We start from the raw sequence: 27,076 nt of genomic DNA, 5'->3' as shown, positions 1-27,076 counted from the left end.
ACCAATTACTGGAAAAAACTGGGTCAGTTGAGTAAAAGGGGGAAAAGGATAGGGGAGGAACAGAAAGCAGATTAGGCAGAGATGATAGGAGGAGTTTAAGGACCGAACACAACGCTTTCCTCGATTCTGTCTGTCTTATTTCATTCACAGTACATCATTTTGGGATCCGTGAATTTCTCGAGAGATCATCAACTAAGTCAAGTAAGTCACAGTTAAAACCAAACCCAGATCCTCAAATGAGCGTCGACACACGCTTCAGGACAAACGTCGAGAGATAATAACAGCGGGGGAACAAACAGCGGGTGTAAGTTAGTTTATTACGTTGCTAATCGCGCAAGTATCGCCGAATTTGTAACCGTTTAGCGAAATTGAACAAAAGGAAATGCAGCTGTTTTGGCTATCAGGCTAGCGGTGTGTTCAGCGGGCACGCGCCTGTTTCATAACATTCACGTAGAATACATGTAAGCTTTAGGTGTTATATTTCATTTCAAAATGTTGAATTGTATGAGTTAAAGCCACTGAATGTGGAAAAATCTGTATTTTATGCGTCTTGAGTTGCGGATGGTGACCCGTCATATGACTAACGTTAGTTAGCTGTTGTTAGCAACACATTTTAACGTGTCAGATATGATTGAGGCATTTAAACGGTGTGGATGTCACTATCAAACAACATAAACCTAGTCTTGGTTGGTTTATATGTTTATGTTTAGTGATTCTGTCGCTTTGTTGCGCGTTGAAGCTTTTAAAATGACATTAGGCTAATGCGTGCGGGTTACCATTTGTTTGGTAATGTGTTTATGTCCAGTTTTTCATTTGCTTCATGAATGCAATAATAAGATTGCAAATGGTTTGAATGTACAACAAACGTTAAGTGTCAAAAATTAACACTATTAAATGGCTTTGTGACTTTTTAAGCATTAAATTATTATTTCCGCCTTACAAATATGAGTCATTTCTTATTTTTGCACGCCTTGTTATTCTTGTTGGATAAGATCGCACTAAGAAGAGGAGGAGTCACAGCTTATGCGTGATGAATACCATTGCCATTGTGGCAAATCAAGTATATTTTTTTATTACTCTTCCCTTTTTGTTTTGTCTTCTCAGTGATGCATCTGCAGGAAGGGCCATGTGCACCAGTGGTTTTTGTTCTCTGTGCTTGCCGGCTTTCAGATAACCAGTGACCGTAACATGAGGACCGGTGGAGAATGATACCTGATCCTGAGGGTTGTTACAGAAAGCCAGAGAAAATGAACGGGGCATACGGATACATGATCATTTATTTAGTGTCTGTGATTAGTTTCTGCGGGGCAGAGGCTTTGAACATCTCTGCAGTGGATGGAAATGGAAGAGAGAATGAGACCGAGGCGGATGGAGGTGGCTCGGTTCCCCTGGTGCTCACCAAAGTAAGCCAGATCATCGCCCGCGAGGGGAACTGTGCTTTAATTGACTGTAATATCACCGGCGACCCTTTTCCAGACATCCAGTGGTTCAACTCGCATGGACACCTGCTTGATACTGAGAAAAGTGGTACGTTTATTCTTTAAAAAAAAACAGCTTCTGACACCAATGCATTCTCATATCACTGGACCTACACTTGGTCACTTTATACGTTTATTTGATTTTGTAGGTGTACACCATTTATACACTCTTTTTTTTTTGTACATTCTGCTCCCCAAAGTTGCATTAATATAACATTTTAATTTGTAATATTATTACAATTTTATATAATAGCATCATTACTCCCGTCTTCACTGTCACGTGATCCTTCAGAAGTCATTCTAATATTCTGATGCAAATTTCTTTAACATGTTTTTTATTTTTTATGTATAAACATGCTTAATGTATAATTATTTTGGCAATGATCACAGTGGATGTTTTCCATTATTATTTAATACATGCACTTTTTTTTATTTGAGATGAATCCGTTATGCAACAATTTGATCTTTAAATCTGGTGATGTCTCCGTAATTCCCAGCTGGAGTGTTATAGAGTTCCTGATGATGAGTGACTTTTGGAGGATTACTGATGGTATCGTGCAAGCTTGGGTAATGAAAAATACTAACAACGCTTTCACTGAAGTGACATGGAAACATTCATGCTATTCAGTTGAGCCTGGGTGAATTGGATGGGGTGTGTTACTGTGTGAAGAATTAGTGTGAACTAAAGACTATTCGACGGGTTTCATCTTGCACAGCATTTGTGAAAAGAATGACACCGCAGGCTTCAATTTATATTGAAGGAATAGTTCACCCAAAAATGTAAATTTGCTGAAAAAAAAAGACTCTCTCTAAGATATAGATGAGTTTGTTAATCAGAACAAATTTGGAGAAATGTAGCCTTACATAATTTACAACTCAATGGATGCTCTGAAATGAATGGGTGCCGTTAGAATGAGAGTAAAAACATTGCAATAATACATGACTAATCCACAGCACTCCAGTCCATCAGTTTATGTCTTGTGAAGTGAAAAATTAAGAAACGAATGCATCATTAAGGAGCTTTTGAATTCAAAGAGTCTATAATCCACAAAAATCCTATATCCTCTTAAAGTCATCTTATCTGAATCGGGAGAGAAATATGCACAGATCAAGCACTGTTTACAAGTAAACAAAGTATATACAGACTTTTCACTAAAGGATGTGTTATTTAGGATTATAAACTTGTATTTTAGCTTAAGGTTTTAAAGTTATTACTCCTTAATTATTTGTTTCTTGCAAACATGCAGCTTTTCACTTCACAAGATGTTAACTGATGGACTGGAGTGGTGTGGATTATTGTGATGTTTTTATCCGCTGTTTGGAGTCTCAGTCTGACGGCACCCATTCACTGCAGAGCATCCATTGCTTAGAAAGTGATGTAATGCTAAGATTCTGTTAAACAAAATCCCAGGATGGTTGGACATTGTTGTTAGCTTTGACATACACATTAAATACGTACTAAGTATTTGCAACCTGTTTTACTGTCGTATTTCAGTGAAACTGGATATTTAAAAAAAATGTGAAGTGGAACTTCATTTTAACCATCTTGTTGTGGAGGACTAACTACTTCCTGAAAGACTACCAGCACTCTTAAAAATAGGCAGCACCCTTGGCCTAGATTGCATCAGCTGAAGGACGGCTAATTTGATTTATCATTGCATGTTGTAAATTCACAATAAGACCAGGATTTCAATTATTAAACTCAATATAGTACATTTTAATTTCATACTATTGACTTTGCACAGCTAATAGCCAGCAGTTAAAGATCAGATGATTTACTTTATGCATAATGCATTGCTGAATTGTTTCATAACGATTAAAAGACCTCAGGTTGCTATCAGTAAGTGATGCGTTGGTGGACTGGGGCCAAAAATGGAGTTATTGATTTGGAGTTTATAAATTCCCATCAGCACATTAAACACAGGCGACTTGTGCATTATGTATGTGCGTCCTATTAGAGAAGGTGGACAGTTTAAGAGTTCCTGCACAAACAATGCAGAAACTGGCCTTTATGTAGTTGCATAGTTGTCTGTGGGTTATGCAAAGGCTGCATTGTTCACAGAACTACATTTGTGCTTTCATCTTGAGGAACTGGGCTTACAAAAAAAAAAGAAGGTGTTAACATGCACCAGTTATTTTAGAAGCATCTGTTCTGGTATCTTGATTGTGATCTGGCACAGACTAATGTGATTGGTGGACTTCTATGAAACTGTTTATGAGTTATGATATTCATCAGTTTTGCAGATGGGTTAATCGCTGTATTTAATCATTTGTCAGGTTACTGGCATCAGATCTAGATCTCAGATCTTAAAACATAATCATAAGAAACGCTAGTTATTCGTGATCAGAACCGCAGGTTTTGCTTGGAGTTATTTTAGTACTCATTGCTTTCGGCTGATCAGAAATTATGATTACTAAGTCTAGACACATTTCTTCACGTTTTTTTTAATTATATAGCCAGTCACAGATAGACACTTCTGTTTTCATTTGACTTTTTTTTTTTCTCTGTGCTGTTTTATGCTGGAATTAATTATTTCCCATAAACGACCCTAATTGAACATAAAACCAAAAAGTGGCTGGTCACTTATGTGTTTTTCAAACTATCTCTTTATATTTAATGGTGCGTTCAAGTCGTCTTTGGGAAGTCGTAATTACAGCCTCAGATGCGTTCAAATCACTTCAGGTTTAAACACTTTTTAATGAAATTAAACAAGATTTTTCAACTTTATATCTACAAAATAAAATGAAGAATTTGAGTTTTTTTTATTTTAATAATGCTCTAAATTGAATCATATTTTCTGTCGTTATTGAGCAGTACTATGGTAATTTGCGCATGAAATGATAGTTTCATGGTAAAATAAAAAAATAATTGTAACAATTTTACCATTGATACAGATACTTTATCCATTGCTTTCACCAAGTTGGGTAATTTGAGATCAATTCACCATTGTTAATTTAACTTTGTGGTGACATTCATGTACATTTAGGCCTAACTCTTAAATGTGATCTTGAGTTGAACGCACCATAAGACGACCATTCTTGGCCACAATGTACTGAAAATTGGAGTAGACTATGCCAAAAGTAAAAGGTTTTTATTAATTTTAAGTAACCTCATTTTGTTGTTAAAGTCTTTGGATTTCACTCAAGTTTACTCCATCTGTTTTTAATTTAAAAAAGTGATTTTTCTTGGTCTTTTTCTGCAGATGGTAAATGGTGGATTCTGGACAATGGCGTCCTCAACATCACCAGCATCACGTTCTCAGACCGCGGCAAATACACATGCACGGCCTCCAATGCGCACGGCAAGGCCAACTGCACAGTGACGCTGCGTGTGGTCTTCACCAACGGAGATATGGGTGTTTACTACATGGTGGTGTGTCTGGTGACGTTTACCATCATCATGATTCTGAATATCACTCGCCTTTGCATGATGAGCAGCCATCTGAAGAAAACTGAGAAGGCCATCAACGAGTTCTTTCGCACGGAAGGCGCGGAAAAGCTCCAGAAGGCCTTCGAGATTGCGAAGAGAATTCCTATCATTACTTCAGCAAAAACGCTGGAGCTGGCGAAGGTCACGCAGTTCAAGACCATGGAGTTTGCGCGCTACATCGAGGAGTTAGCACGTAGCATACCGCTGCCGCCACTGATCATGAACTGCCGCACCTTCATGGAGGAGATCCTCGAGGTCGTCGGCGTAGAGGAAATGAGACACACTTTTGTCCGACAAGCACCTGAGAGTCACGGTGATGGAGCTGCTGGCACTTCTGATGATGTTTTCACTATCTTGCACGAAAGAGAGCGGGCGAGGGAGAGGGCGAGGGAGCGCAGCGATTCTCCCGCCGTGGACTCGGACGACGCATCGCTTCACGAGCAACCTCAACACATAGCCATTCAGGTTTCGGTTCATCCGCAGTTAGCTGCTGCAGGATGCTGTAGCGAGGAAGCTCCGCCTCTTTCTGAAATAGTCTCCTCTGAGCCCCCATTGGCTCAGGTGCCTCTGGAGGCGGAGTCTGAGGAGAATGAAAACAAGGTGGAGTCTGTACAAGGAGGTGGTGCTGCACAGAAAACCCAAGTCATTTATGAAAGCCATGTGTAATATCCTGAAGGATAATGACCTTGCTATGCATTTTCTTGGGGAACGAAAAGGTCAAGATTTGTTTTTCGTCTCAGAAGTTGCTTTCTGTTAGTCATCCTAGGAAAGATTAAGAAAAGATGCATTTGTGTTCGGGAAAATCTCGCAAAAATATATATATATTTTACCTAAAAATTTATTGGGGGGGAGAAATTGTATCTTGCTTAAAGAAAATAAATCCTATTTTCCAGTTTCTGCACCGTGTTGTGATATTTTAATGAAATTATCCCTCAATTTTTCGAAGCTATTGTAATTCATAAAATGTTCTCATTACTGTACAATTTTAAAAATTTATTTTTCAAATTTTAAACACTCAATATATATATTATACATCTTGGTTATATTTGTGACGACTGAATTTAATTTAGGTTGATTTTAGGGATGTAACGGTTCACTGAACTCAATTCAATTCACAATTTTGATTTTATGATTTGAATCTATTTTTTTTTTAAATACAAAAAGAGATTTAATAAATTAATAACAAATAATAAATTAAATGTCCATTTATTATTGCTCGGACAAAATCCTGCACATTTCTTTGTGAAATTGTATATCGTTGGTTTGGATTGCTTCTATGGTCCTCATTTGTAAGTCGCTCTGGATAGTGTCTGCTAAATGACTAAATGTAAATTTAATGTAAATAAAACATGAAATATTGAAATTTTAAAACAAGCTCCAAGTCAAATAACAAAAAATAAATTCTTGTATTAAAAAAAAACAAAATTAAGGCACTGTCTGTGCTCTTTCCATTTAAAATTAGAGGCAACCACTGCATTTTAATCATGATCCAAACAAAGATGCTGCATACACTTAACATTAACAGTTTTTAATATAAATTAGATTGTATAATTTCGAAAATTTAAGCAAAAACAATGATTTGACTTAAGTTTTGTTAAACTATACATTAAATATCTGCATGAAACGTGTGTTTCCATGGTTACCGCTGTAAACAAAGCACTTATGAACACTGCAGCAAGTGGAGCTTAAAGCTTTTCCATGGTTACCGATGTAAACAAAGCAGTGCTGCACTTATGAACTTTAATGTGCATTATACAGAGGCAAGATGAAAAAAAAAACCCTAAACTTTCCTAAAGACCGTACATTCCCCTCAGATATACATTCATATAAACTGCACCTAAATGAATCAAGATTTGTTTAGCATCTCAACTGATTTGAATCATCACATATTTAAATTGATTTTCAACCAACTCGCGGTTAATCGTTGCATCCCTATTTAAATTAAAATTGAACAGAATAATTGTTAGCACTTTTGCAATTATGTAAAAAAGTATAAATATTTACATTTACTGTGTATTTACATTAATATTTTCTTATTGTTATTTTGCTGTACATTAGTGTGATGTTGAAGGCAAAATTTGCCTAAAATACAAACACAAACCCCCAAAATTATTAATAGTCCTAAAAATTGTTAATTTATGCAATTTTTCCCCTCCTTAAATTTTGGTTTAAAATATAGCCTTGTCATTTCTTTGTGAGATTGACCTGTTTAAGTTATGTTTCCCATGACAATGAATACTCATGCTGAATGTATTTTGGGTAAAGTTCACTATTTATTTAGAAAATCCCATGATATATTTTTTTCCTCATACTCTCTAGAAACCAGGGCTCTTGAGGGATACAAAGCTCACATCTTGCGTCTCAATCATCAGACATAGGGTGGATGTAGTTCAGGATTATCCATTTCAGGAATGAATGAGAATCAACACATTTGGCTGAAGTGCATTTTTTCATTCCATAGAAATCCAACATTTTAAATAAGTTTTCTGAAGTGATGTGCACAGTAATTTCTCAAATCTAGCTCCCTCTTATAATGCATGAAGAATGCATGTCGATCTGTCTTCAGTGCTGGACTCGGAGAGTGTTTGTGTGATCTTGTCTGACTATGTGTTATTTATCTTCTGTATCAGGTAAACACGGTAAATGAGATTACGAGGCATTTTATTCAGTTGAGTTTCCACTGGAGTCTTATACTGTTACTGTAATGATAGTATTATCACTTGACTAGAAGAACAGTAAATATTACTTTTGATTTCCAATGCACAGCTAGGTTTCTTTCTTTGAGTGTTTTTGTTTTATTTCAACCTGTCTTTTTGAGAATCCAACAGAGAGTTACGATAATAATGTTTAATCTCTTCTGATGTCCGAAACACTGGACATGCTTCGGTTTAAAAGGCTCACCTTTTAGTTTGTGCAAACAAGTTGGAATTCTTCCGTGTTGATCTTGCTTTTTTGGGCTCTTCCGGAGTCACCTAGCAGTTCTCTGCACCGCTGATAGCTAGCTAAACCGGTTAAGCGCTCGTCATTACAAATGTTCCTGGTCAGGATTGTGTGAGGAAGCGATGGCCATGGTGCTCTTCAAATCGCTGTTTTAGAAGTAGTGAAATAAAGCTGCTGTGTACCCATGATTCCCTGTTTGTCTTCATTGACTCTGATCTTTGATAAGCCTTTGTATCATCAAAAATTTCATCATAACTCTCTGTAGGCACTTGTTGATCTATTGCAGATCATTTCATGTTGTTTGAAGAACAATGTCTAGTATTTTAGTGATGTAATATTCAGATAAGTTAATTAAATGGTGTTGGATATTCAAGTGCTGAAATGCTTGAATAAACACCCTATCTAGATATTTGAAGTACTGAGCTTAATGCATCATTGATTTAATTCAATCAGATTTGTGTGTGCAAGTGCTTACAGAGTTGCATATGTGAATGAAAATGTCTGGTTTTAAGGAATAGTTAATGCAAAATGAAAAAATAACTATTATTGCCATCGTGTTGCTCAGAGAGAAGTAGACTTTTCTTTTAATATATGTATTTTATGAATTTTGGTCGAATGTTTAATTGGACTTGCACTTGTAATAGCCATACAGAATAGATTCACTGAAATTAAGGGAATAAAATATAATTTCAATGAATTAAATTTATTAAGCAGCAATAAAAAAAAGCTATAAGTATGTAATTTATAATTATCATCATTATACACAGGTAATTCTATGGAAATGTCATTTTTTCTGACCCTTGCCTTACACTTGAAAAACACTTTAGGTTTACATTGTATATATGTGACTGCGATTAATTGCATCACTGGTGTTACATTAAACACATTTCATTTTATTGTATCTCAAGGGTTAAGATACAAAATGATTGCATCATTAAATGTTTATAACTTTTTTTTCCGAATATTTACAAATATTGTTATAACAAAAACCTGGTTAAAATAAAACACAATCTCTTTCTCTGTTGCAATATCATTACTTTTCTGCAACTCTGACCACGTGCTGAAAAAAAAAGAAATATTTCATAAAAACGTCTAAAATGGCCGCCATTTTTTTTTTTTAAATAAATGCACAAGAAAGATTAAAAAAACAATAAATAAGATGTCATTTATATGTATTCATGAAGCCAAAGGGTAATCTAATAATGTAGGCGAAATAATAAAGTTTAAATGTAAAAAAAAAAAGAAAGAAAAGAAATACATTTTAAGACATCTTTCCATAAAAGTAGACGTTTTGTAGAATGACGCATGAAAATATCAACCTTACGCTGACCTTAGTAAAAATCCCGCCCAAGTAGCCACTGACTAGTGCGTGCGCATTATCTGACCGGAATGGCGCGCTTTTCTGAGGCGACACGGTTTTTTAAAATGATATTTATTATTTTTATTAAAATAATACGAGTAAAACCATTATATTGCTTTGATCAGAAGAACGAATGCAAAGCTGTGTTTCAGATTTAACGTTACTTGAATCGGCAAAGTAAATCGTAGAAAACCGTTTTAAGTGACATATCTTGGATTAACAACAGCTAATTACAGTTTCTGGGTAACCACGAAATGATGTAGATTAGAATGTAATATTACAATGAAAAATAAAATTAGGCAGAAGTTGATCTTATATTGATGTATCTCGTGAGGTTTTGTTAGTTGTTCGTGTTAGCAGATCAGTGGTTAGAGGTAAGTGGTTATTTGTACTGTTCACGTCTTAATTATAAAGCCTCAGGAGCCATTAATATGTCTACAGGAGGGAACCTATGTTCTTTCAGTATGGTAGGAGTTTTGAAGTGACTCATAAGAAGAAAATACACTTAGAATGGGAGCAGTGTCTTTGTGCAACCATATCAAACATGGATGTCACGTTACCAAACCTATTTTGCAAGAAAAGACCAAAAAAGGCCACCTTAAAACACATTCTGATGCTTATATACTGGAAAAATAGACTTACAGATTTTGCACAGTATCCAGAGCATCTGCAGCTCCACCTGCTCAAACACTGCGATGATCCATTTACATGTTCAGAGAGCAAAGCATTTGCAGATGAAAAGAAGCTGAAAGCTCTTCTGAAAACCCATTCAAATGAGAGGCTTTTAAATGTGAGATGTTTCCTCTGGGAACAGCCAAAAACACACTGGAAAAGTCCCTTTGAGCAGCCAGATGGTGATAAAACAATACTCACGTACTGCTTGAGACTTCACTTCCAAACAGGAAAAAGTTGATTACTACAGATACATTTAAAATGAATGCTAGGAAGATGTATTGTTTTGTAAAATGCCAAATGAACTCAATTTGAATCTCAAATTTTGACTAAATGTTGTAAAACATCTTTCAAATGATTTACAAATTACATTTTAGTTTACAAATAAATGGGAAAAGGCTTTAATATTTAAAGATAGTTAACTGATGGGTTTTGGCTTATGAAAATTAGCAATTTGCATTTCCTTGAAAACAGACACCAAATGCAAGGAAATATGCATAAACCATTTTAACACTAAATCCATAAAAAAGCCAAAAATGGTTAACATTTACCATTCGTTTTGTCATCAAGTAGTTGAAGTCATAAAATGATTTGTTCATCCGTATTCAAGACAAGAATTAGAGATCCATATTAATTTGGTTTTGCAAGTAGAGTTCAAAATAAACTGATCTTAAAAGTAAACCAGTTTTAAATTGATTTTCTTCATCTCTCATCATACAAGGCTTCCCCCTTTCTGTGCCTTTGGGTAGCTCGTCTCAGTATACAAATGTAGATGTGTGTGTGTGAATGTAGACAGTCAGTCCTCAGACAGGAAAGTCTGGCGCTGACGCTAATGACCTGTGCAACCACAGAGAAACCACACGCTTGCTCCCGGTGTGGTACAACCTCTCGCTGCTGCACGGATTCATACATCACACATTTAGAGAAGATTGTGGGAATTCTGCTTTCAGATCACATTACACCGTGTGAAATTAGCTGTCATTTAAGTAGACATTGTCTTTAGTACTTTTTTTTATCTCCAATCAGAAACCTGATACAGGTTAGAAACCATATAGTTGCCCCAGACAAGGAACTAAAGTAGTGTAGTATTATTATTTTTGAAACCAGATCTACTAGTAATGTTTTTCTGTCGCTATAATATAGGCATGTTTATGCATTTTATTTCAACACACTATTTCAACTATTCTATTTTTTTTTTTTTTTTTTGGCTTTTTATAAGCACTTTTATCAGTATTGATCAGTGGTTTCCAAACCTGGTCCTGGAGGCATCCCAACAAAATCTGCAGTTTTGGGGTGCCTCCAGGACCAGGGTTGGGAACCTCTGATTTCTCAGATATCTTCACCTCAGCAGTACATACAAACTTAGTAAAAAAAAAAAAAAACTTAGGAATATAGATGTGAATAAAAAAAAGTGGTTTGTTCATTTACATTTGACTGATTTCATACACATTTTAAGTTCAAAAATGTGAAAAAAGTTGAAAAAACAAAACAAAACAATTTGTTTGATTTATGAAGTTACAAAAATATCTAAAATCCCCCCTACAAAGACATTTAACTTTAAATACATCATAAATGAAAATGTATGCACATTTAATTAAATGCATAATTTGAATATTTAATAGCAATGCAGAAAACTTGAAATACAACATGTATTAATCTTATTTTTTTCTTCCTAAACTGTTTTTTAAGTTATCAGTCTTTTTTTTTTTTTTACCCTATTCACCTGTGGTGTCTTGCCTTAATATACTGCTGGTATCTTTATTTCTAATAACAGCTGTAAAAATACTAGTTTTTTGTTCTGATCCAAAAACGCTCGAGTGCACACATTTTAAACATTACCTTTTAGGTAGAACGCAATTCTCCGTCTGCATCCGGACAAACTCTTTACTCATGTAAAAACATTACAGCAGCAAATTTAACTTCCTGTGACATGTCAGTTAATAAACGTTAAAGCTGATGATTTCATACTCCCTGACTCCCAGCGTCTCGAGGTCCGAGCTTACGGTCGTCATCACCGTTCACAGTCTGAGAGACGAAGACACAGGATCTACACTTCATTTAAAACAATTTAATCTTTACATTTTTTTTTTTTTTTAATGTACAATCAAACCATCAATCATACATAAAATTCTCCATATTGTACAACTCTAGCACTAGTATAAATAAAAAAAATTAGATCAATATATAACAACATTTTTGTTTTCTTCACTGATTAACAAAGGAACATCAAATGAGAACACAGAAGCCCCGCCCACACAGCTCATTTACTGTCAATCAATCAGCGGGGGGAGGTTCTAATGCCAGTCACATGGAAATAAAGCAAAAGGACAGAATTTCACCAATTAGTTGAAAGACAACACTTCGGCCTTGTTTAGGAAAAGAAATGACCATGCAAATACGCAATTCAAAATGAAATTTAAAAACAACAGATGGTAGTGTAGCTGGTAGGTTAGTATATGCAGTTTAACATACAGCAATGGTTACCACAAGTGTCAAATTTACACAAAACTGTGCCATGGATATCTTAGGAAAAAATGAAGGGGCCAACAGTAGCAAGCACAAATGAACTAGAGTTTCATCATCAAATTTCATTATCGCTTTTTCAGTTCCAATACGAAACTGTGCAGTCGTGCCTGAATCTGAATCATCTGGCATCTCCAAAAACAGTTTAGTTGTTTTTGTCTGGGTCATATTTTAGCCTTATATTAAAAGGTAAATTCTTTTTAGCTTAATGAAGCTTGGTTTTTGGACCAAGTTTTTTTTATATGCATTTTGACATGGTTTTTATGACAATTTAGCTTGATGGATCAGTACTGGGACCAATATTGTTTCACATAAAATAATTCAGGGGTAAAATATGCATAAGTTGAATAATGATGGTCTCGAAATGGGCTTCATTTTCATTAGACAAAATACATGTTTTATTTTGGGAGGAAATATGACCTGGATCTGATGCGGATATACAATTTGAGATGTTTAATGTATGATTTCAGGGCAATCAAACATTTGATTATTCAGACAAAGATGAACCGCAGTAGACACATGGGTTATATCACATGGGACGAAATGTGAGCATACAAGAGAATGAGAGTGGCAAATTTAAACTGCACTGGAGCCAACATTCACCAGGTTAAACATTAATTCTTGTTTGCAAAGTAAAAAAAAAAAAAAAAGTCAGTCAAGTCACATTTTTTGATTTTCAAACTATGAGTTGCTTAGTACATTTAAATATAATAGCCAAGATAGCAGCTGTAAAAGAAAAGCGTCTTGTTTTTCCATTCCTAGTAACGAACAGCACAAAACTTCATAAAGTGTGGGCACCCAGACCTGGCTCGTTACCTACAATCCCACTGCGGTTAAGACTGGCCGTCGTAGTGTTGAGATGAAGACTATTAATTAAGACGATGTACACCCTGTTCTCCTCCCAACATCCTTTCACTAGGTAGCACAAAACCCACGCTTGTATGCTTGATCTTTTCGCAGTGATGAATGCTATGGATCATTCGCAATGTATCCATTACGTACGATACACTTTACAACATTTCTTCGGCTTCAAAGCATCAGATCCTGATAGGAATGATGGGGCGCGTTCAAACACGATCTCAATCACTGTCTTCCTTGTATCTCTCACACAAACACACACACACACACAAGTAAAGAAGGTTATAGAGTCGCATTTTGGGATGTGGTGGGGCAGTGAGGGTCATGTCGGTCTGCGGCGAGGGGTCCCTCCTCGCTTTATTTCCAGCGGTTCATCTTGACCTTTCACCTCTCTAGGATGCATTTTCTCAGGCTTGAGGCTAAGAGGTCAAACAAGCAGGTCCCGTGAGGTGTCTTGGGTGTTTTTGCATGCGCGTGTGAGAGTTAGTTTAGCGTGTTAGCGTTTGGAGAAAGTTCCTCCTTTTGGGGCGTCCAAGACTCGAGCTTCTCCCAAAACTCTTACAGTTTTTCAAGCAACCAGGTTCTGCCTCGAAAGACTCGTTTTGGAGTCTTGTGCAAGTATCCAGAGGATGTGACCAGGGTGGGGTCCCGTCTGGTGTAGTGTCTTTTGTTTTGTACTTGGGCGTTTTAGGGTACCATAGGGGCGTGTGGTCAGAGGGATGAGCTGTCCAGTAAACGGACCTCCTCTTCACTCTCATCTTCCTCGTAGCGGGAAGAGGAGGATGCTAGTTGAACATTATGGACTCTGGGTCTTGGTTTGCCATCTGGGCCATATGACGAAGGATATCTTTTTTTGTAATAATACCAAGGAGACGCCTAAAAAAAGAGAGAGAAAAAGAGGTAGAGAAATTTACTAGTGCATGTTTGAGACGTTTGCAGAGCACTGACGTCTTCTGTTGCCAAGTTTTGCAAGGATGTCCCAACGAAATGCATTTTGTGTAACTCTATTCTCGTTTTGACTCCAAATCAAATCTTTGCTCCAATTCTGATGACTCCATACTTCAGTCTTGGCAACAGACGGCTGACAGTCTCCGGTTTGAAGGAAGGCAGAGAGTGTGGAAGATTCTGCTGTGTTACAGTGCAGGAAACGCTACGTTATTTCTATGAGCCGACAGCACCTACACAGTGAGAAGCAAGTGTTTCGCGAAAACAGAAGTGAAAGAGTGCGTGAATGCCTCCATCTCATCCACACACTCTGGCCTTAGAGAATGAGAAAGTGAAGTTATTTTTCCTGATACAAATTCAAGAGCATATTTCGAAGGATGGACTGTATAGACATTGTGCATTTTTTGTTTGTTTACAGTGTTGGGGAACGTTACTTGAAAAAGTGCAATGAGCATTACATTGCTCCACTCACAAAAAGTGCGAGAATTTTTTTTTTTGTCAGATCACGCATTTGCAGCAAAGACAGAGTCTTGAAATGTCCTTCCATTACAGTAGTTGTTTCACATATACAAAAGAATTACTTAAAAAAATAAAATAAATTATATATATATATATATATATATATATATAAAAAATCACAGTCTTAATTTTCCCCTACGTTTGTGCGTTAATTACTTGTACAAAAGTAACTTGGTCATTAAAATGTTAATTAAATAATGTGAAAATTTATGTAACTACCAGCATGTTACTTTAATAACTGTGTGATTGTTAAATGTTACTTGTAACGCTTTACCTGTAACAGTAATTTTCTAAGTGAATAAGGTATCTATTAATACATGTGTATCTGTATGCTAATTTTTCCTCTATAAACTTTCAAAATATAGCTAGTTGTTCAACAAAATGTCATGTGCAATGTAAGCATATTACTGGCAAACAGTAGGTGCTGCATTATAAAAAGTATAAAAAAATAAATTAAACAAAATAAATTAAATTAGTTAAAATCATTTTTGCATGTACAGAAGCAACTTGTGCATTTTTGTGTGAATTCAAAATAGTAATTAAATTTTTTTCTAACTAGCATCAGGCTGCTTCTACAGCAATCACATTATGTGCATTACAGTAGGTGTTACTTTATTTAGAAAAAAGCAAATTTAAATTTAAAATTCTCCTACTTTTGTATGTTAATTAGTTAAGTGTATAAAAGCACAATTTTGAATTCACAATATAATGCAGAAGCTTCTGTGATACTTTGCGTAACTAGTGACATTACTTCTAAATTAATGTGATTATGTGATGCGTTATTATGTGACACTTTTCCCGCATCACTGTTTTTCTAAATGGAAAGTATCTGTACCCAAAAACTAATTTATTTTCACAAAATGTTAAAATTATGTATTAAAGTAGCGTTAGAATATTCTTAAAGTATTACATTTAAAAAATATATATATATTACATCACATTGTTACTTTTACTTTGTTCTTTTATCTTATTTGTGCAAAAAACTTACATTAATATAGCATTATAGAGTATATTAAAAATGCATGTTACTTTTAAAACAATGTGATTACATAACGCTTTACCCCAAACACTATTTTCTAGATACAGTATCTCTACCCAAACACTAATTTCTGGATCGAAATTTGAATTAAAGTGCAGGTTAACTAAAGATGCTCTTGATTTTGCTTTTGATTTAAAGGGGATTTAAGCCTGATGATAGTTTGTGTCAGAAAAAAAGGTGTGACAATTTTGACAAGAGCTGGGATTGCGAGAGTCCATCCAAATAAGAGGCAAGGAACGCTCGTGAAATGATTGTCAAACCTTTGTGAAATGTTGGTGAAATGCCTGCAAGATGTTTGCGACAGGAAGAAAGTGGAAAGGTTGAACGTCAGACAAGAGGACAAGGTGTGGGACTTGAGGAACTGCTGACTATATACTACACGTGCTAGGATTCTAGAGTCACAACAAATCGAAACAGCGTCCTAATAACTACTATGACTACAGAGATGAGTACATATGTTGGTGAAGGAGAAAATAGTCCGCTACACATGACAGTTACTCGCCAATCATTTAAGGGCGGAGCTGCGCGAGGGGTCAGATGTCATCGATCTGTAGCCCAGCGGACGCAGACCAGGCGCCCCGAGAGGAATTTAGCAATAAACAAAAGGGGGAAAAAACAAATAAATCAAAATCAGATGAAGGACATCACGGCATGTGTATTATATGTGCTTTGTGAGTACACGTGCACAATACAGAACTGAAAGAAAGGGGCGTTTCTAAGACACCACGGCTAATGTGACACTAGACTAACCCTGCAGGGACGGCCGAGGACAGGAGCAACGATCTGAGTGAAAGCAAATCTTACAAGAAACATGATGTCTGCAGAGGAATTATGTCCGGGAAGCAGGGTCCAAAATGCTTTTAACTTCATACTTTATAATCTTAATCTTGCTTCACTAATCAAAGTGTTGTTTATAAACGATGACATCAAAATTGACTCTCTTAAAGGAACAGTTCACCCAAACCTGAAAATCTGCTGAACACTTCTATGATGTAGATGAGGTTGCTTCTTCATCAGAAAGGATATGGGTAAATTTAGCATTAAGTCACTTGCTCAGCAATGGATGCTCTGCAGTGAATGGGTGCCGTCAGAATGAGTCCAAACAGCTGATAAAAACATCACAAGCAATCCACAGCACTCCAGTCCATCAGTTAATGCTTTTTGAATAGAAAAGCTGTGTTTGTAAGAAACAAATCTAACATTAAGATATTTAGAATTATAATTAAACCATTGCTTCCAGCTAAAATTAAACAATTCGCTTCTATAAAAAGTCTATAATCCATAGTAAAAAAACAAGAAACAAACAAAAAAAAGTTGTCTCGTCTGAATCAGGAGAGAAATATGCACAGATCAAGCATCATTTACAAACAAATAGTTCAAAACTTAAAAATTTAAAATGTGAGGGGACAACAGGGATGGACTTTTTCCACTGGAGAAACGATATTATTGATACCAAACACATATTTTGGCTAGAACCAAGGGCTTGAAGCTAAAACACCTTAATGATGGGTTTGTTTCCTACAAACATGCATCTTTTTGCTTCACAAGTCATTAACTGATGGACTGGAGTGGTGTGGATTGCTGTTTGGAGTCTCAGTCTGACGGCACCCATTCACTACAGAGCATCCATTGCAGAGCAAGAGATATAATGCTACATTTCTCAACATCTGTTCTGATAAAACAAGCATCTTGGATGGCCTGAGGGTGAATACATTTTCAACAAATTTTCATTCTTGAGTGAAATACTCCTATGCGTAACTGGCCTCAAATTGATGGACGTTATTTAGTGTTTGGACCCCACATACGGGACAGTTCCACCTCGAAAGAACTGCTAAATAAGTTTTATCACAAAATACATGTTTGCATTTAATTTCAAAAGCTCAATTTCAGAGTTAGGTGGTATAAAAACGCGTGCAGACATCAGCGAATGGAAATAAGAATACATTTATCCAATTCACTTAAATGCTAAATGTATATTTAATTGATCTCTAACTAGCTGAAATTGCAACTTTGGTATTTTAGGGCAACCATCATCCAGAACATTCTTTTTTTTTTTTCACTCAAGTTTCATGCGTCCCTCCTAAGAGGCGGGGCCTAACAGGCAGAGTGGGCGGGGCATGGGCGGGGCTAATCACCAAGGGCTCCACGTGCTGCTTGAGCTCTTCCAGATGCTCTAAAATATTCTTCTTTGTGATGATGCCCAATAAAATCCTGCAACACACACCGTGACGACCATCACTCAGCAACAAAAAAATACACTGACAACTCAAGTACAAAAAGAAATCAAAACAACATAAAAGTAACAGGACAACAGAAGCAATATGAACAGAATTTACGGAGATCATCAAAATAATCAGGTGCTGAGTTGCAATTCAACAAATGAACTGAACAGAATCAAATTTGAATTATCAGCCTCCACTGTGTGTGTGAGAAACAAACATGAATCTGTGATTAAATCAGGAGACTTTACCGTCCAGGAATAAAACTACTCAATCGCTTCTGCAGTCACATTATTAGTGTCTCTCTGGAGAAGATAGTGCTATCTGTAACTCAGGATAAGGTCTGGGCTCAGCCAGTGTCTCTTTTTACAATCCATTAAAATGTATGTTTGAATAAATGTCAAAAAAACAGCCACCATTTACATGTTTTAATTGGAGTAGAAAAAAAATTCTATCATTAAAAAGTTTATTTTAATTTAAATGCTTACATGCAACTTTGATTATGAAATAAGATAAATTAATTGCATATTAAATAAACTTTAGTAGGGACTTGAGTAATTAATGGCTGTTAAATTCAGCTTTTGTTCTGTGCTTTTTCTTTAAAATCAGTTAATTTCAGCCAATATATATTTTAATAGAAAACCGTTATCTTCAAAGGTTTTTCATGTATTTTTGATCAAATAAATGCAGTCTTGGTGAGCACAAGAGACTTTTGAATGGAGGTGTTTGCATGGATGAATTGTTCATAATTAGTACAACATGCATTTATAAAATTAATGTTACTTTTTAAATTGCAGTAATAAATGCAAGACATCTTTGCATTGCATTCATTGCATTAAAGCCAAGACTGTCTGTTTTTATTCAAGATTTTGAATGTGCTACAGAAGGCAGGACGCTTTAACATTTCCCATTTTAAGCAAAAGGACAAAACTACAACATTAAATTGTAATAAAAAAGATGAAATACTCCAAGGCACTCATGTAGTAAAAATTTAACTTCTGGTAAATAAGTTGGTTTGGATTAAAAAAAAAATCTAGCAAATGCATAAATATGAATTTAATTTAGATTAATGTAAAAAATAAAATTTAAATTAAATGAGATTATAATAATAATGAAAAAGTTTGGTCACTTTTTTTGGATCAAAAATACAGTAAAAACAGTAATACTGTGAAATCAATGCAATTTTAAATAACATTTATTACTCCAATCTTGATGAACATAAGAAAACTATTTAGAAAAAAAGTAATTAATGCAAAATTTGTAACTGAAGATTAACTCAACTGTAATTGTTTATATTTACAAGTCTCAAGACAATGTGAGATTGTGAATCTAATATAAAGACACACTATTAGTGAACTTAATGTACAAATAAAAGCTTTAAACATTTCTGCATCCTGGGTAAACTCACTGTGAATGTTCAGTATCATCAGCTCGACTGGGTCCGGTGAAGGCTCTGTGAGTGTGAGTGTGTGTCTGTGAGTGTGAGTGTGTGAGAGCGTGTGTGTATATGTGAGTGCGCGAGTGTGAGTGTGTGCGAGTGTGTGACTGCATGAGTGTGTATTAGAGTCTCCGTGAATGTGTGTGTGTGTGTGTGTGTGTGTGTGTGTGTGTGTGTGTGAGCGTGCGTGAGTGTGTGTGTGTGCTTCGTCAGTGGTTTAGCAGGAGACTAGCAGCTGAGAGGCATGTGAATCCTCAGACGTGTATCGCCTCGAGTGAAGCTCATCAGCAGACGTGTGTGTGTGTGTGTGTGTGTGTGTGTGTGTGTGTGTGTGTGTGTGACTCACCCGTTGTGCGTCACGAGGCACTGGCGCAGGCCGAGCTTGCGGAAGATGTCCACCACGATCTCCATGGGCGTGTGGTCGGTGACGGTGAAGGGGCTCATGTCCAGGATGCTGCGCAGCTTCAGCGGCCGAGGGCTGTCGGCTGGGAGGGTCGGGGCATGCTGGGTAAAATATACCCGCGAGTTCAGCATTATTCCCTCCTGCTTACGCCGAGTGTTTTCTGAAGAGAAGAGAAAATCATTCAGTCCATTTAGTGGACTATTTGTGGACAGAGAAACTCTGATGTGTGTTTCTACAGCAAGATAATACATTATGATGGGTGAACTTCGTGAAAACATCTCTGGAAGATATTTTACACCATATATAGATGAGGAAAAAAAACATTTTGCAAAGAATAAAGATTATTTTCAATTATTTTTAATAGCAATTCTTATTTAAAATGTGTATTATGATGGGACAAATATTTTAAATGATACCTTCACATAAAGTTTGGGGTAAGTACATCTTTAATAGTTATTTTATTGTATTATTTTAGCCCTAAAATGTAAAATAGATAAATTAAACAAATCTGTAAAAAATGTAAAAATACAAATTAAAAAAATTAAGATTTTTTTTTCTCTTTACTTTTAATGGCCATTAAAAACAAATAGTTCTTTTTTTTAATAAAAATTTTTAAATAAAATAAATAATTTCATTCATCAAGGATGCATTAAATTGATCAAAAGTGACAATAAATACATATATAAATGTTAAAAAGACTTCCATTTTCATAAAAAAATCAGGAATAAATATGTTTCACGGCTTGCACAAAAATATGAAGCAGCAGAAATGTTTTTAACATTGATGTTAATAAATGTTTCTTAAGAGGCAAATCAGTATATCAGAATGTTTTTCTGAAGGATCCTGTGACACTGAAGACTGTCGTGAAGATCTCTCACCTATAGCGATGGTTATATCCCTGCGCAGCGCGAATCCCACCAGTCTCTGCGACTCTTTGGAGACGATGACGGGGAAGCCGTTGCAGCTGGTTTGGGACATGATGTTCTGCAGCTCGGCGAGCGTCATGTCGTCCTGCGTCAGCACGGCCAGCGGTGGGTCGTTACGCCGCGGACGCATCACTTCCCGCGCAAGTGTGGTGTGTGTGAACTCTTCCTTCGCGTCCAGGAAGGGGTAACCGTTCAGACGGATGTGGGCTTCGTAGATCCCCTCCCTCCCGAAAGCATCGCCGACCCATTTGCTGGTCATCACTGCCGCCATGAGAGGAACGATGTACTCCAGCCCACCGGTCAGCTCGAACACGATGACCACCAGAGACACCGTCATCCGCGTCACGCCGCCTACACCAACACAAACACCACAGGTTATTAGAGAGTCTTTGCGAAACATTATTTTTACTTAATATCCTAATGAATAATGGATAATTTTGAAATATACAATGTATTATTGCTATTGCTACAAATTTACCCCAGAGACTTAAGACTGGTTTTGTGCTCAGGGTCACACATATCTGTGAATTCAATGATGAACTGCCTTAACTGAAAATTGTGTGTTTACTATTGTCCTTTTGCATTATTGCCACACTCTTTTCCTCTTAGACACTGTAAAGCTGCTTTGACACCATCTGTATGGTTAAAAGCACTATATATACATAAAGATGACTTAAAAATAGGAAAGATAATACTTTTCTCTAAAGTAACAGGATTTTTTTTGTCACTTAGTCGACTCAGAAGATTCTCTGAATTATCATCATTGATATTGTTCTCACAATAAATATCGGAAATTATTGCAATATGTATTTAAGTCCAAATCGCCTATCTCTAGAAGAGAAAAGGTCATGCATGTGTACGCACCCAGACAGGCCGCGGCGCCCACCATGGCATAGAGTCCCGGCGTGATGCAGTCGGCGCCCACCTCACACCACTCTCTGAACAGAAACCAGTCGTGATGATAATACGCCAGCTGCTCCACAGCGATGCCCACGATACGCCCCGCGATCGCCCCGATGGCCATACTGGGGATGAACAGACCCGACGGCACCTGACCACAGCAAACACACAAGACACATCACTGGAAAAACATGCAATACAATACAATAGCATTTCTTGAAAAGCAAATCGCGGAGACATGTCCATGATCAAAAATCATCGTATCGCACACCCCTAACTAAGTATAATCAATCTTACACAACACACAAACAAGCACAACAAAATTACTTCATACTATTTAACAGATGTGTTACGAACATGCAAAACTACTGTACGTGTGCTACAGTGGTAAATTTATCTATTGCACAGACCAGTTATTTCGTAGCAAGTGCAACAATGTCGCATAGTACAGCCCTGCACAGGAAACAACAGACGAGTTGAATTAGACGCAGATTCACTCTCTGCCAGCAGATGGCACTTATGAACAGCAATGATACGGTGTTTCCCCGGTTACCGCTGTAAACAAAGCAGAGCTGCGCTTATGAACCGCAATGAAACGGTGTTGCCCTGGTTACCGCTGTAAACAAAGCAGAGCTGCGCTTATGAACAGCAATGACACGGTGTTGCCCTGGTTACCACTGTAAACAAAGCAGAGCTGCGCTTATGAACAGCAATGAAACGGTGTTGCCCTGGTTACCGCTGTAAACAAAGCAGAGCTGCGCTCATGAACAGCAACGATATGGTGTTGCCCTGGTTACCACTGTAAACAAAGCAGAGCTGCGCTTATGAACAGCAATGAAACGGTGTTGCCCTGGTTACCGCTGTAAACAAAGCAGAGCTGCGCTCATGAACAGCAACGATACGGTGTTTCCCTGGTTACCACTGTAAACAAAGCAGAGCTGAGCTTATGAACAGCAACGATATGGTGTTGCCCTGGTTACCGCTGTAAACAAAGCAGAGCTGAGCTTATGAACAGCAACATACGGTGTTGCCCTGGTTACCGCTGTAAACAAAGCAGAGCTGAGCTTATGAACAGCAATGAAACGGTGTTGCCCTGGTTACCGCTGTAAACAAAGCAGAGCTGCGCTCATGAACAGCAACGATACGGTGTTTCCCTGGTTACCACTGTAAACAAAGCAGAGCTGAGCTTATGAACAGCAACGATATGGTGTTGCCCTGGTTACCGCTGTAAACAAAGCAGAGCTGAGCTTATGAACAGCAACGATACGGTGTTTCCCCGGTTACCGCTGTAAACAAAGCAGAGCTGCGCTTATAAACACTAATTTAATATGCATCGTGCAGAGACAAGAGGCAAGAAAATACCACATAAACTTAAGTAAATAAATGCTAAAGACAGTTCCCCTCAGAGATACATAAAATAGTGACATCACAACAGAAATGCAAACATAGGCATTGTTTTCTGACCTTGAGTCCAAAGGTGAAGATGGTCATGATGATTTTGAAGATGAGCGCCAGGCTGAGCTGCCACATGGCCGAGTAGACTCCGGGGGTGGCGGCGGCGTCCGATCCCGCGGGGTACGCCTGACTGCCGTTCATCTGGCTGCGGTACTGGCAGAGCTGGGACGACTCCAGCGGGCCGCAGTCCGTGAACAGCTCTTTGATCAGCTCGCTGGTGTTCTGCCGCGTGTACGGGTTCGGGAACGCCACGATGGCCGTGATGGCAGCGACCGTGATCACCTCCAACACCGGATACCTACCTAAAAAACATGCTCTTATAAAATTATTCCTATATACAAAAAACATGGCTTAAAATAAAATATAAAATATATATATATATATATATATATATATATATAAACCTTAAAATTCATTTTATTTAAAGGGGGGGTGAAATGCTATTTCATGCATACTGCGTTTTTTACTCTGTTAAAGAGTTGGATTCCCATGCTAAACATGGACAAAGTTTCAAAAATTAAGTTGTATGTTTGAAGGAGTATTTCTGTTCCCAAAATACTCCTTCCGGTTTGTCTCAAGTTTCGGAAAGTTTTTTTCGAGTATGGCTCTGTGTGACGTTAGATGGAGCGGAATTTCCTTAAATGGGTCCTAAGGCACTTCTGCAGCAAGAGCGCGCGCTCCCGTATAGCACAGCACAGACTTCACTGCACGTTTACATTGCTGCTGCTGCTCTCGTTCAGTTTCAGCCTCTGGATCTGATTCTGGATCATAAATAAATGGCTGAATCAGACTGTAAGCCATGGTTTGTTTTGGATGATGGTTTTTTCCTCACGGTAATGTCACAGCTTCCAAACGCTCTCAACACAAAAGCCTACTGGCGCTCGTGATTCTTTAGCTCCGCCCACACGTCACGCCTCCAGCCGTTCGTGTTTTTCCGGGAAAAATCGGTACAGACTATCTTTCTCTTATAAATATAATAAAAATAAAGACTTTTTGGATTTATGAAGGATGCAGTACTACTCTATAGGTACTCAAGATTAACAGGATATTGAGTGAAAACGAGCATTTCACCCCCCCCTTTAAGTTTTCACAGTAGTTTAAGTTTTTAACTACTTTAACTACTAAACATTTTTGTGTAGTTTAAGTCCAAGTTTATTTTAAACTAAAGTAAATGAAAAAGAATTAACTAAAAATAAAAACTTAAAACAAACAGACGTATTTTGAAAAACAAAAACGAATAAAAATGACAAAACAACAAAATTACAAAAACTATCTATAATCTGTAATAAACAAAATGGAGAGAGCAGATTTTATTAACCTTTTATGGCCATTAAATAAAAATACCTATTATTTGTTTTTGTTTGGTCATAAATTTTAAATAAACTGGCCACTAATTCTTAACAAAACCCTTAATCGTGTATGTAGTGTCATCACTACAAAACATAAATTTCCCGCTAACATTTGAGTGGATTCATAAACGCAGCTAATTGGCCATAGTAGTCCCAGACTAAAACAGAAGTCATTGCTGTTTCAGCTGAAAGAAACGTGCACTGACTGATCTTAAAACATATCACTGCCTTTGTTTTGTCTCAAGATGCACACCAGTAATGTTTTTTCTAAGGATTATTAATAAAAAATGACTTAAATGTCCTAATTGAACTTTAGCCTAATCCTGGTTTAGTCTAAGCCCCGTCTGTGAAACCGGGTCTGGGTGTATGAATGTAACTAAAACACTGGCACTAATGCGAGCGTCATGTATGTACCGAAGCGTGTGGACTTGCGGCGGCGGCACCAGGCGATGTTGGCCCGGATGAAGAATGCCCCCCACAGGCCTCCGAACACCCCCAGGAGGATGAAGGGGAAGAGCTCGAACAGGTACCAGGGCGTGTGGTACTCCACGTAAAACAGCACCAGACGACTGTTTCCGAACGGGTTGATGGAGCGCAGCACGAACGCCGCCACCAGAGCCGCGAAGAACGAGCGCCACAGAGTCTTCAGAGGGAAGTAATAACTCACCTGAGAGAGAGAGAGAGGGAAGTTAAAGCGTTATTAAATGTGATATTGTCATGTGTTCTCATGTCTTTCATAATGGCAGAGCTATTCGATTCAATTAATCGTGCAGCCATAGTATATTCACACAGAAAACGGTTCTTTTTAATTCTAATAATACTTCACAATTTTAATAGACTGACCTCCTCCAGACTGAAGAGAACTCCTCCTATAGGAGCCCCGAAAGCCACAGACACACCAGCAGCCGACGCCGCAGACAAAACCTGCTCGCAGAGACACACACACACACACACACACAGAGTCACGGACGGAAGAGACACAGGACGAAAGGTTTCTGTTTAGCCACTAATGGTGTCCGACCTCTCTTTTCTTGGCCTCGTTTTTGCTGTATTTGGGGAAGAGGTAGGAAAAGATGTTTCCGCAGCAGCAGGCCACGTGGACCAGAGGACCTTCCTTCCCCAGACTGAGGCCCGACGCCACGGCCAGAACCAGAGTGATGGTCTTTATCATCAGCGTCCACTTGCCCAGATACCCACGGATGATGAAGCCGCTCAGGATGGTTTTGATCTGCAGGACAGAAGAGAGAGAGAGAGACCAAGACGTCAGCTATGAGTACAAAACACACGATACACATCATCAATGAGCGATTACCATCAAATATCATCAGACCCTTTCCACTGGAAATGACTTTTACTGCATTAGAGGCACAAATCTAATGTTTTTGATAACTGTTCAATATGTATTCTTTAATTAAAATTACACTTGAATTTCTCACAAATGCGCAAAAAAATTTAATAATTCCTTAAAATTGTGATCTGAGAAACAGCATTTTGATGCTTTCTACAGTATAATGGAGGGACAAATAATAGCCAGGGATCTATTTATATTAGAGGTGGGCATAGATACATTTTTTTTAATCTAGATTAATCTCACTGTGATCTTGAAATTAATCTAGATTAAAATGGCTCATTCGAATTCTGCCGAAGGCGTTCTGAATATGTGTGATACCCAAATAAAATTGACAAACAGTAAATCATGGTGCATTAGAAAAGGGGCTCATCTCCTGTTTCCAAAATACATCACAAATTGCTTGAAAAAGCTGTAAACTTATTCCACATTGCACAAGGTGCAAACAACATTACGCCTGTTTCACACCAATGTTGAAGTTTTTTTTCAAGTTTGTAGGTGTCAAGGTACAGAAACCAAATAATAGCACTGGATAGTCTTCAATGTAAAAATGAAATATACAATCAGACCTACATTTATTCAGACACCTCCAACATTTCTCACATTATTACAGTTTTGCTATACATATAAAAAATTATATCTGGTTTCTGAATAATTTTTGGTTTGACTGTTAAAACTACAAAGTAATTGAGTCAAGAGCAGTGAGTGATTTTCGTTTTCATTTTCTTGGATTAACATTACAGCAGCCAGTGGCTAAATTAGGCGCGGTCACTTTAAGAGACCATGAACGCATCCAATATAATACACATCCCATTTTTTTCCTCAACTGTTTACTTTCTCTTAACCCTCAAACCGTATTCACTTCATAGCCCTTAATCCTGTAAGTGTGGACAAATGTGGGCACAGAGGACTCAGGTGTGATCCTATTTTTTATTTATTATAAATGTTATATCACTGTCTTCGATAAAGTTTTGTCTATCCATATATGCCTTTTAAAAAAAAATCTATTTTTGAATTTATTTACCTCAAAAAGTACCATATTTTCTATGTAAATTATGCTTATTTTAATGTTTGTTTTTTTTACATTTTTTTAACTATATTAAAATATCATTTCAATAAGTTCTTAGAGCTAAAACCTAAAGATGATGTGACTTTGCTGTCACCTGGTGTCTCATTTTGGTATTAAATTAACAAAAAACAATAATATCAATAGCCACTAGATGGCTATAGTACTTAAGAAATAACTGACAGTTTTTCCGAGCATAATTTCCAAG

At 37.2% G+C, this 27,076-nt stretch overlaps 2 protein-coding genes across 8 annotated transcripts in view; one reads left to right on the top strand and one right to left on the bottom strand.

The window, feature by feature from the left end:
* LOC127962067 (microfibrillar-associated protein 3-like) lies at positions 1-8,036 on the top strand. 2 transcript variants are annotated; one of them, XM_052561503.1, is made up of 3 exons: positions 1-304; positions 1,105-1,527; positions 4,682-8,036. In XM_052561503.1, exons 2-3 carry the CDS (start codon positions 1,206-1,208, stop codon positions 5,572-5,574), a joined length of 1,215 nt encoding a protein of 404 aa, XP_052417463.1. In that variant the 5' UTR covers positions 1-304; positions 1,105-1,205; the 3' UTR covers positions 5,575-8,036. The 2 variants fall into 2 exon arrangements, with proteins under 2 accessions (XP_052417463.1, XP_052417462.1); XM_052561502.1 differs by having other exon boundaries at positions 2-201.
* A 3,892-nt stretch (positions 8,037-11,928) lies between these two features.
* Positions 11,929-27,076, bottom strand: part of LOC127961406 (H(+)/Cl(-) exchange transporter 3) — a 37,486-nt gene continuing 22,338 nt past the window's right edge. For 3 of the 6 annotated variants that reach the window (XM_052560487.1, XM_052560491.1, XM_052560488.1), the window contains 9 exons: positions 25,476-25,682; positions 25,298-25,378; positions 24,869-25,121; positions 23,115-23,407; positions 21,615-21,801; positions 20,703-21,101; positions 19,768-19,984; positions 17,900-17,975; positions 11,929-14,137 (listed from right to left, as the gene is read on the bottom strand). In XM_052560487.1, coding sequence (XP_052416447.1) covers positions 13,973-14,137; positions 17,900-17,975; positions 19,768-19,984; positions 20,703-21,101; positions 21,615-21,801; positions 23,115-23,407; positions 24,869-25,121; positions 25,298-25,378; positions 25,476-25,682 — 1,878 coding nt within the window. In that variant the 3' untranslated portion in view covers positions 11,929-13,972. Of the gene's footprint in view, positions 14,138-14,853; positions 16,313-17,899; positions 17,976-19,767; positions 19,985-20,702; positions 21,102-21,614; positions 21,802-23,114; positions 23,408-24,868; positions 25,122-25,297; positions 25,379-25,475; positions 25,683-27,076 lie in introns of those variants that run through there. The other 3 variants (XM_052560489.1, XM_052560492.1, XM_052560490.1) reach the window with 2 other exon arrangements.

Source organism: Carassius gibelio, chromosome B7, assembly GCF_023724105.1.
Source record: "Carassius gibelio isolate Cgi1373 ecotype wild population from Czech Republic chromosome B7, carGib1.2-hapl.c, whole genome shotgun sequence".
In the NCBI taxonomy this organism is placed as follows: domain Eukaryota; kingdom Metazoa; phylum Chordata; class Actinopteri; order Cypriniformes; family Cyprinidae; genus Carassius; species Carassius gibelio.
The sequence above is the reverse complement of the archived record's forward strand: the minus strand, read 5'-3'. Positions and strand labels throughout refer to the sequence as shown.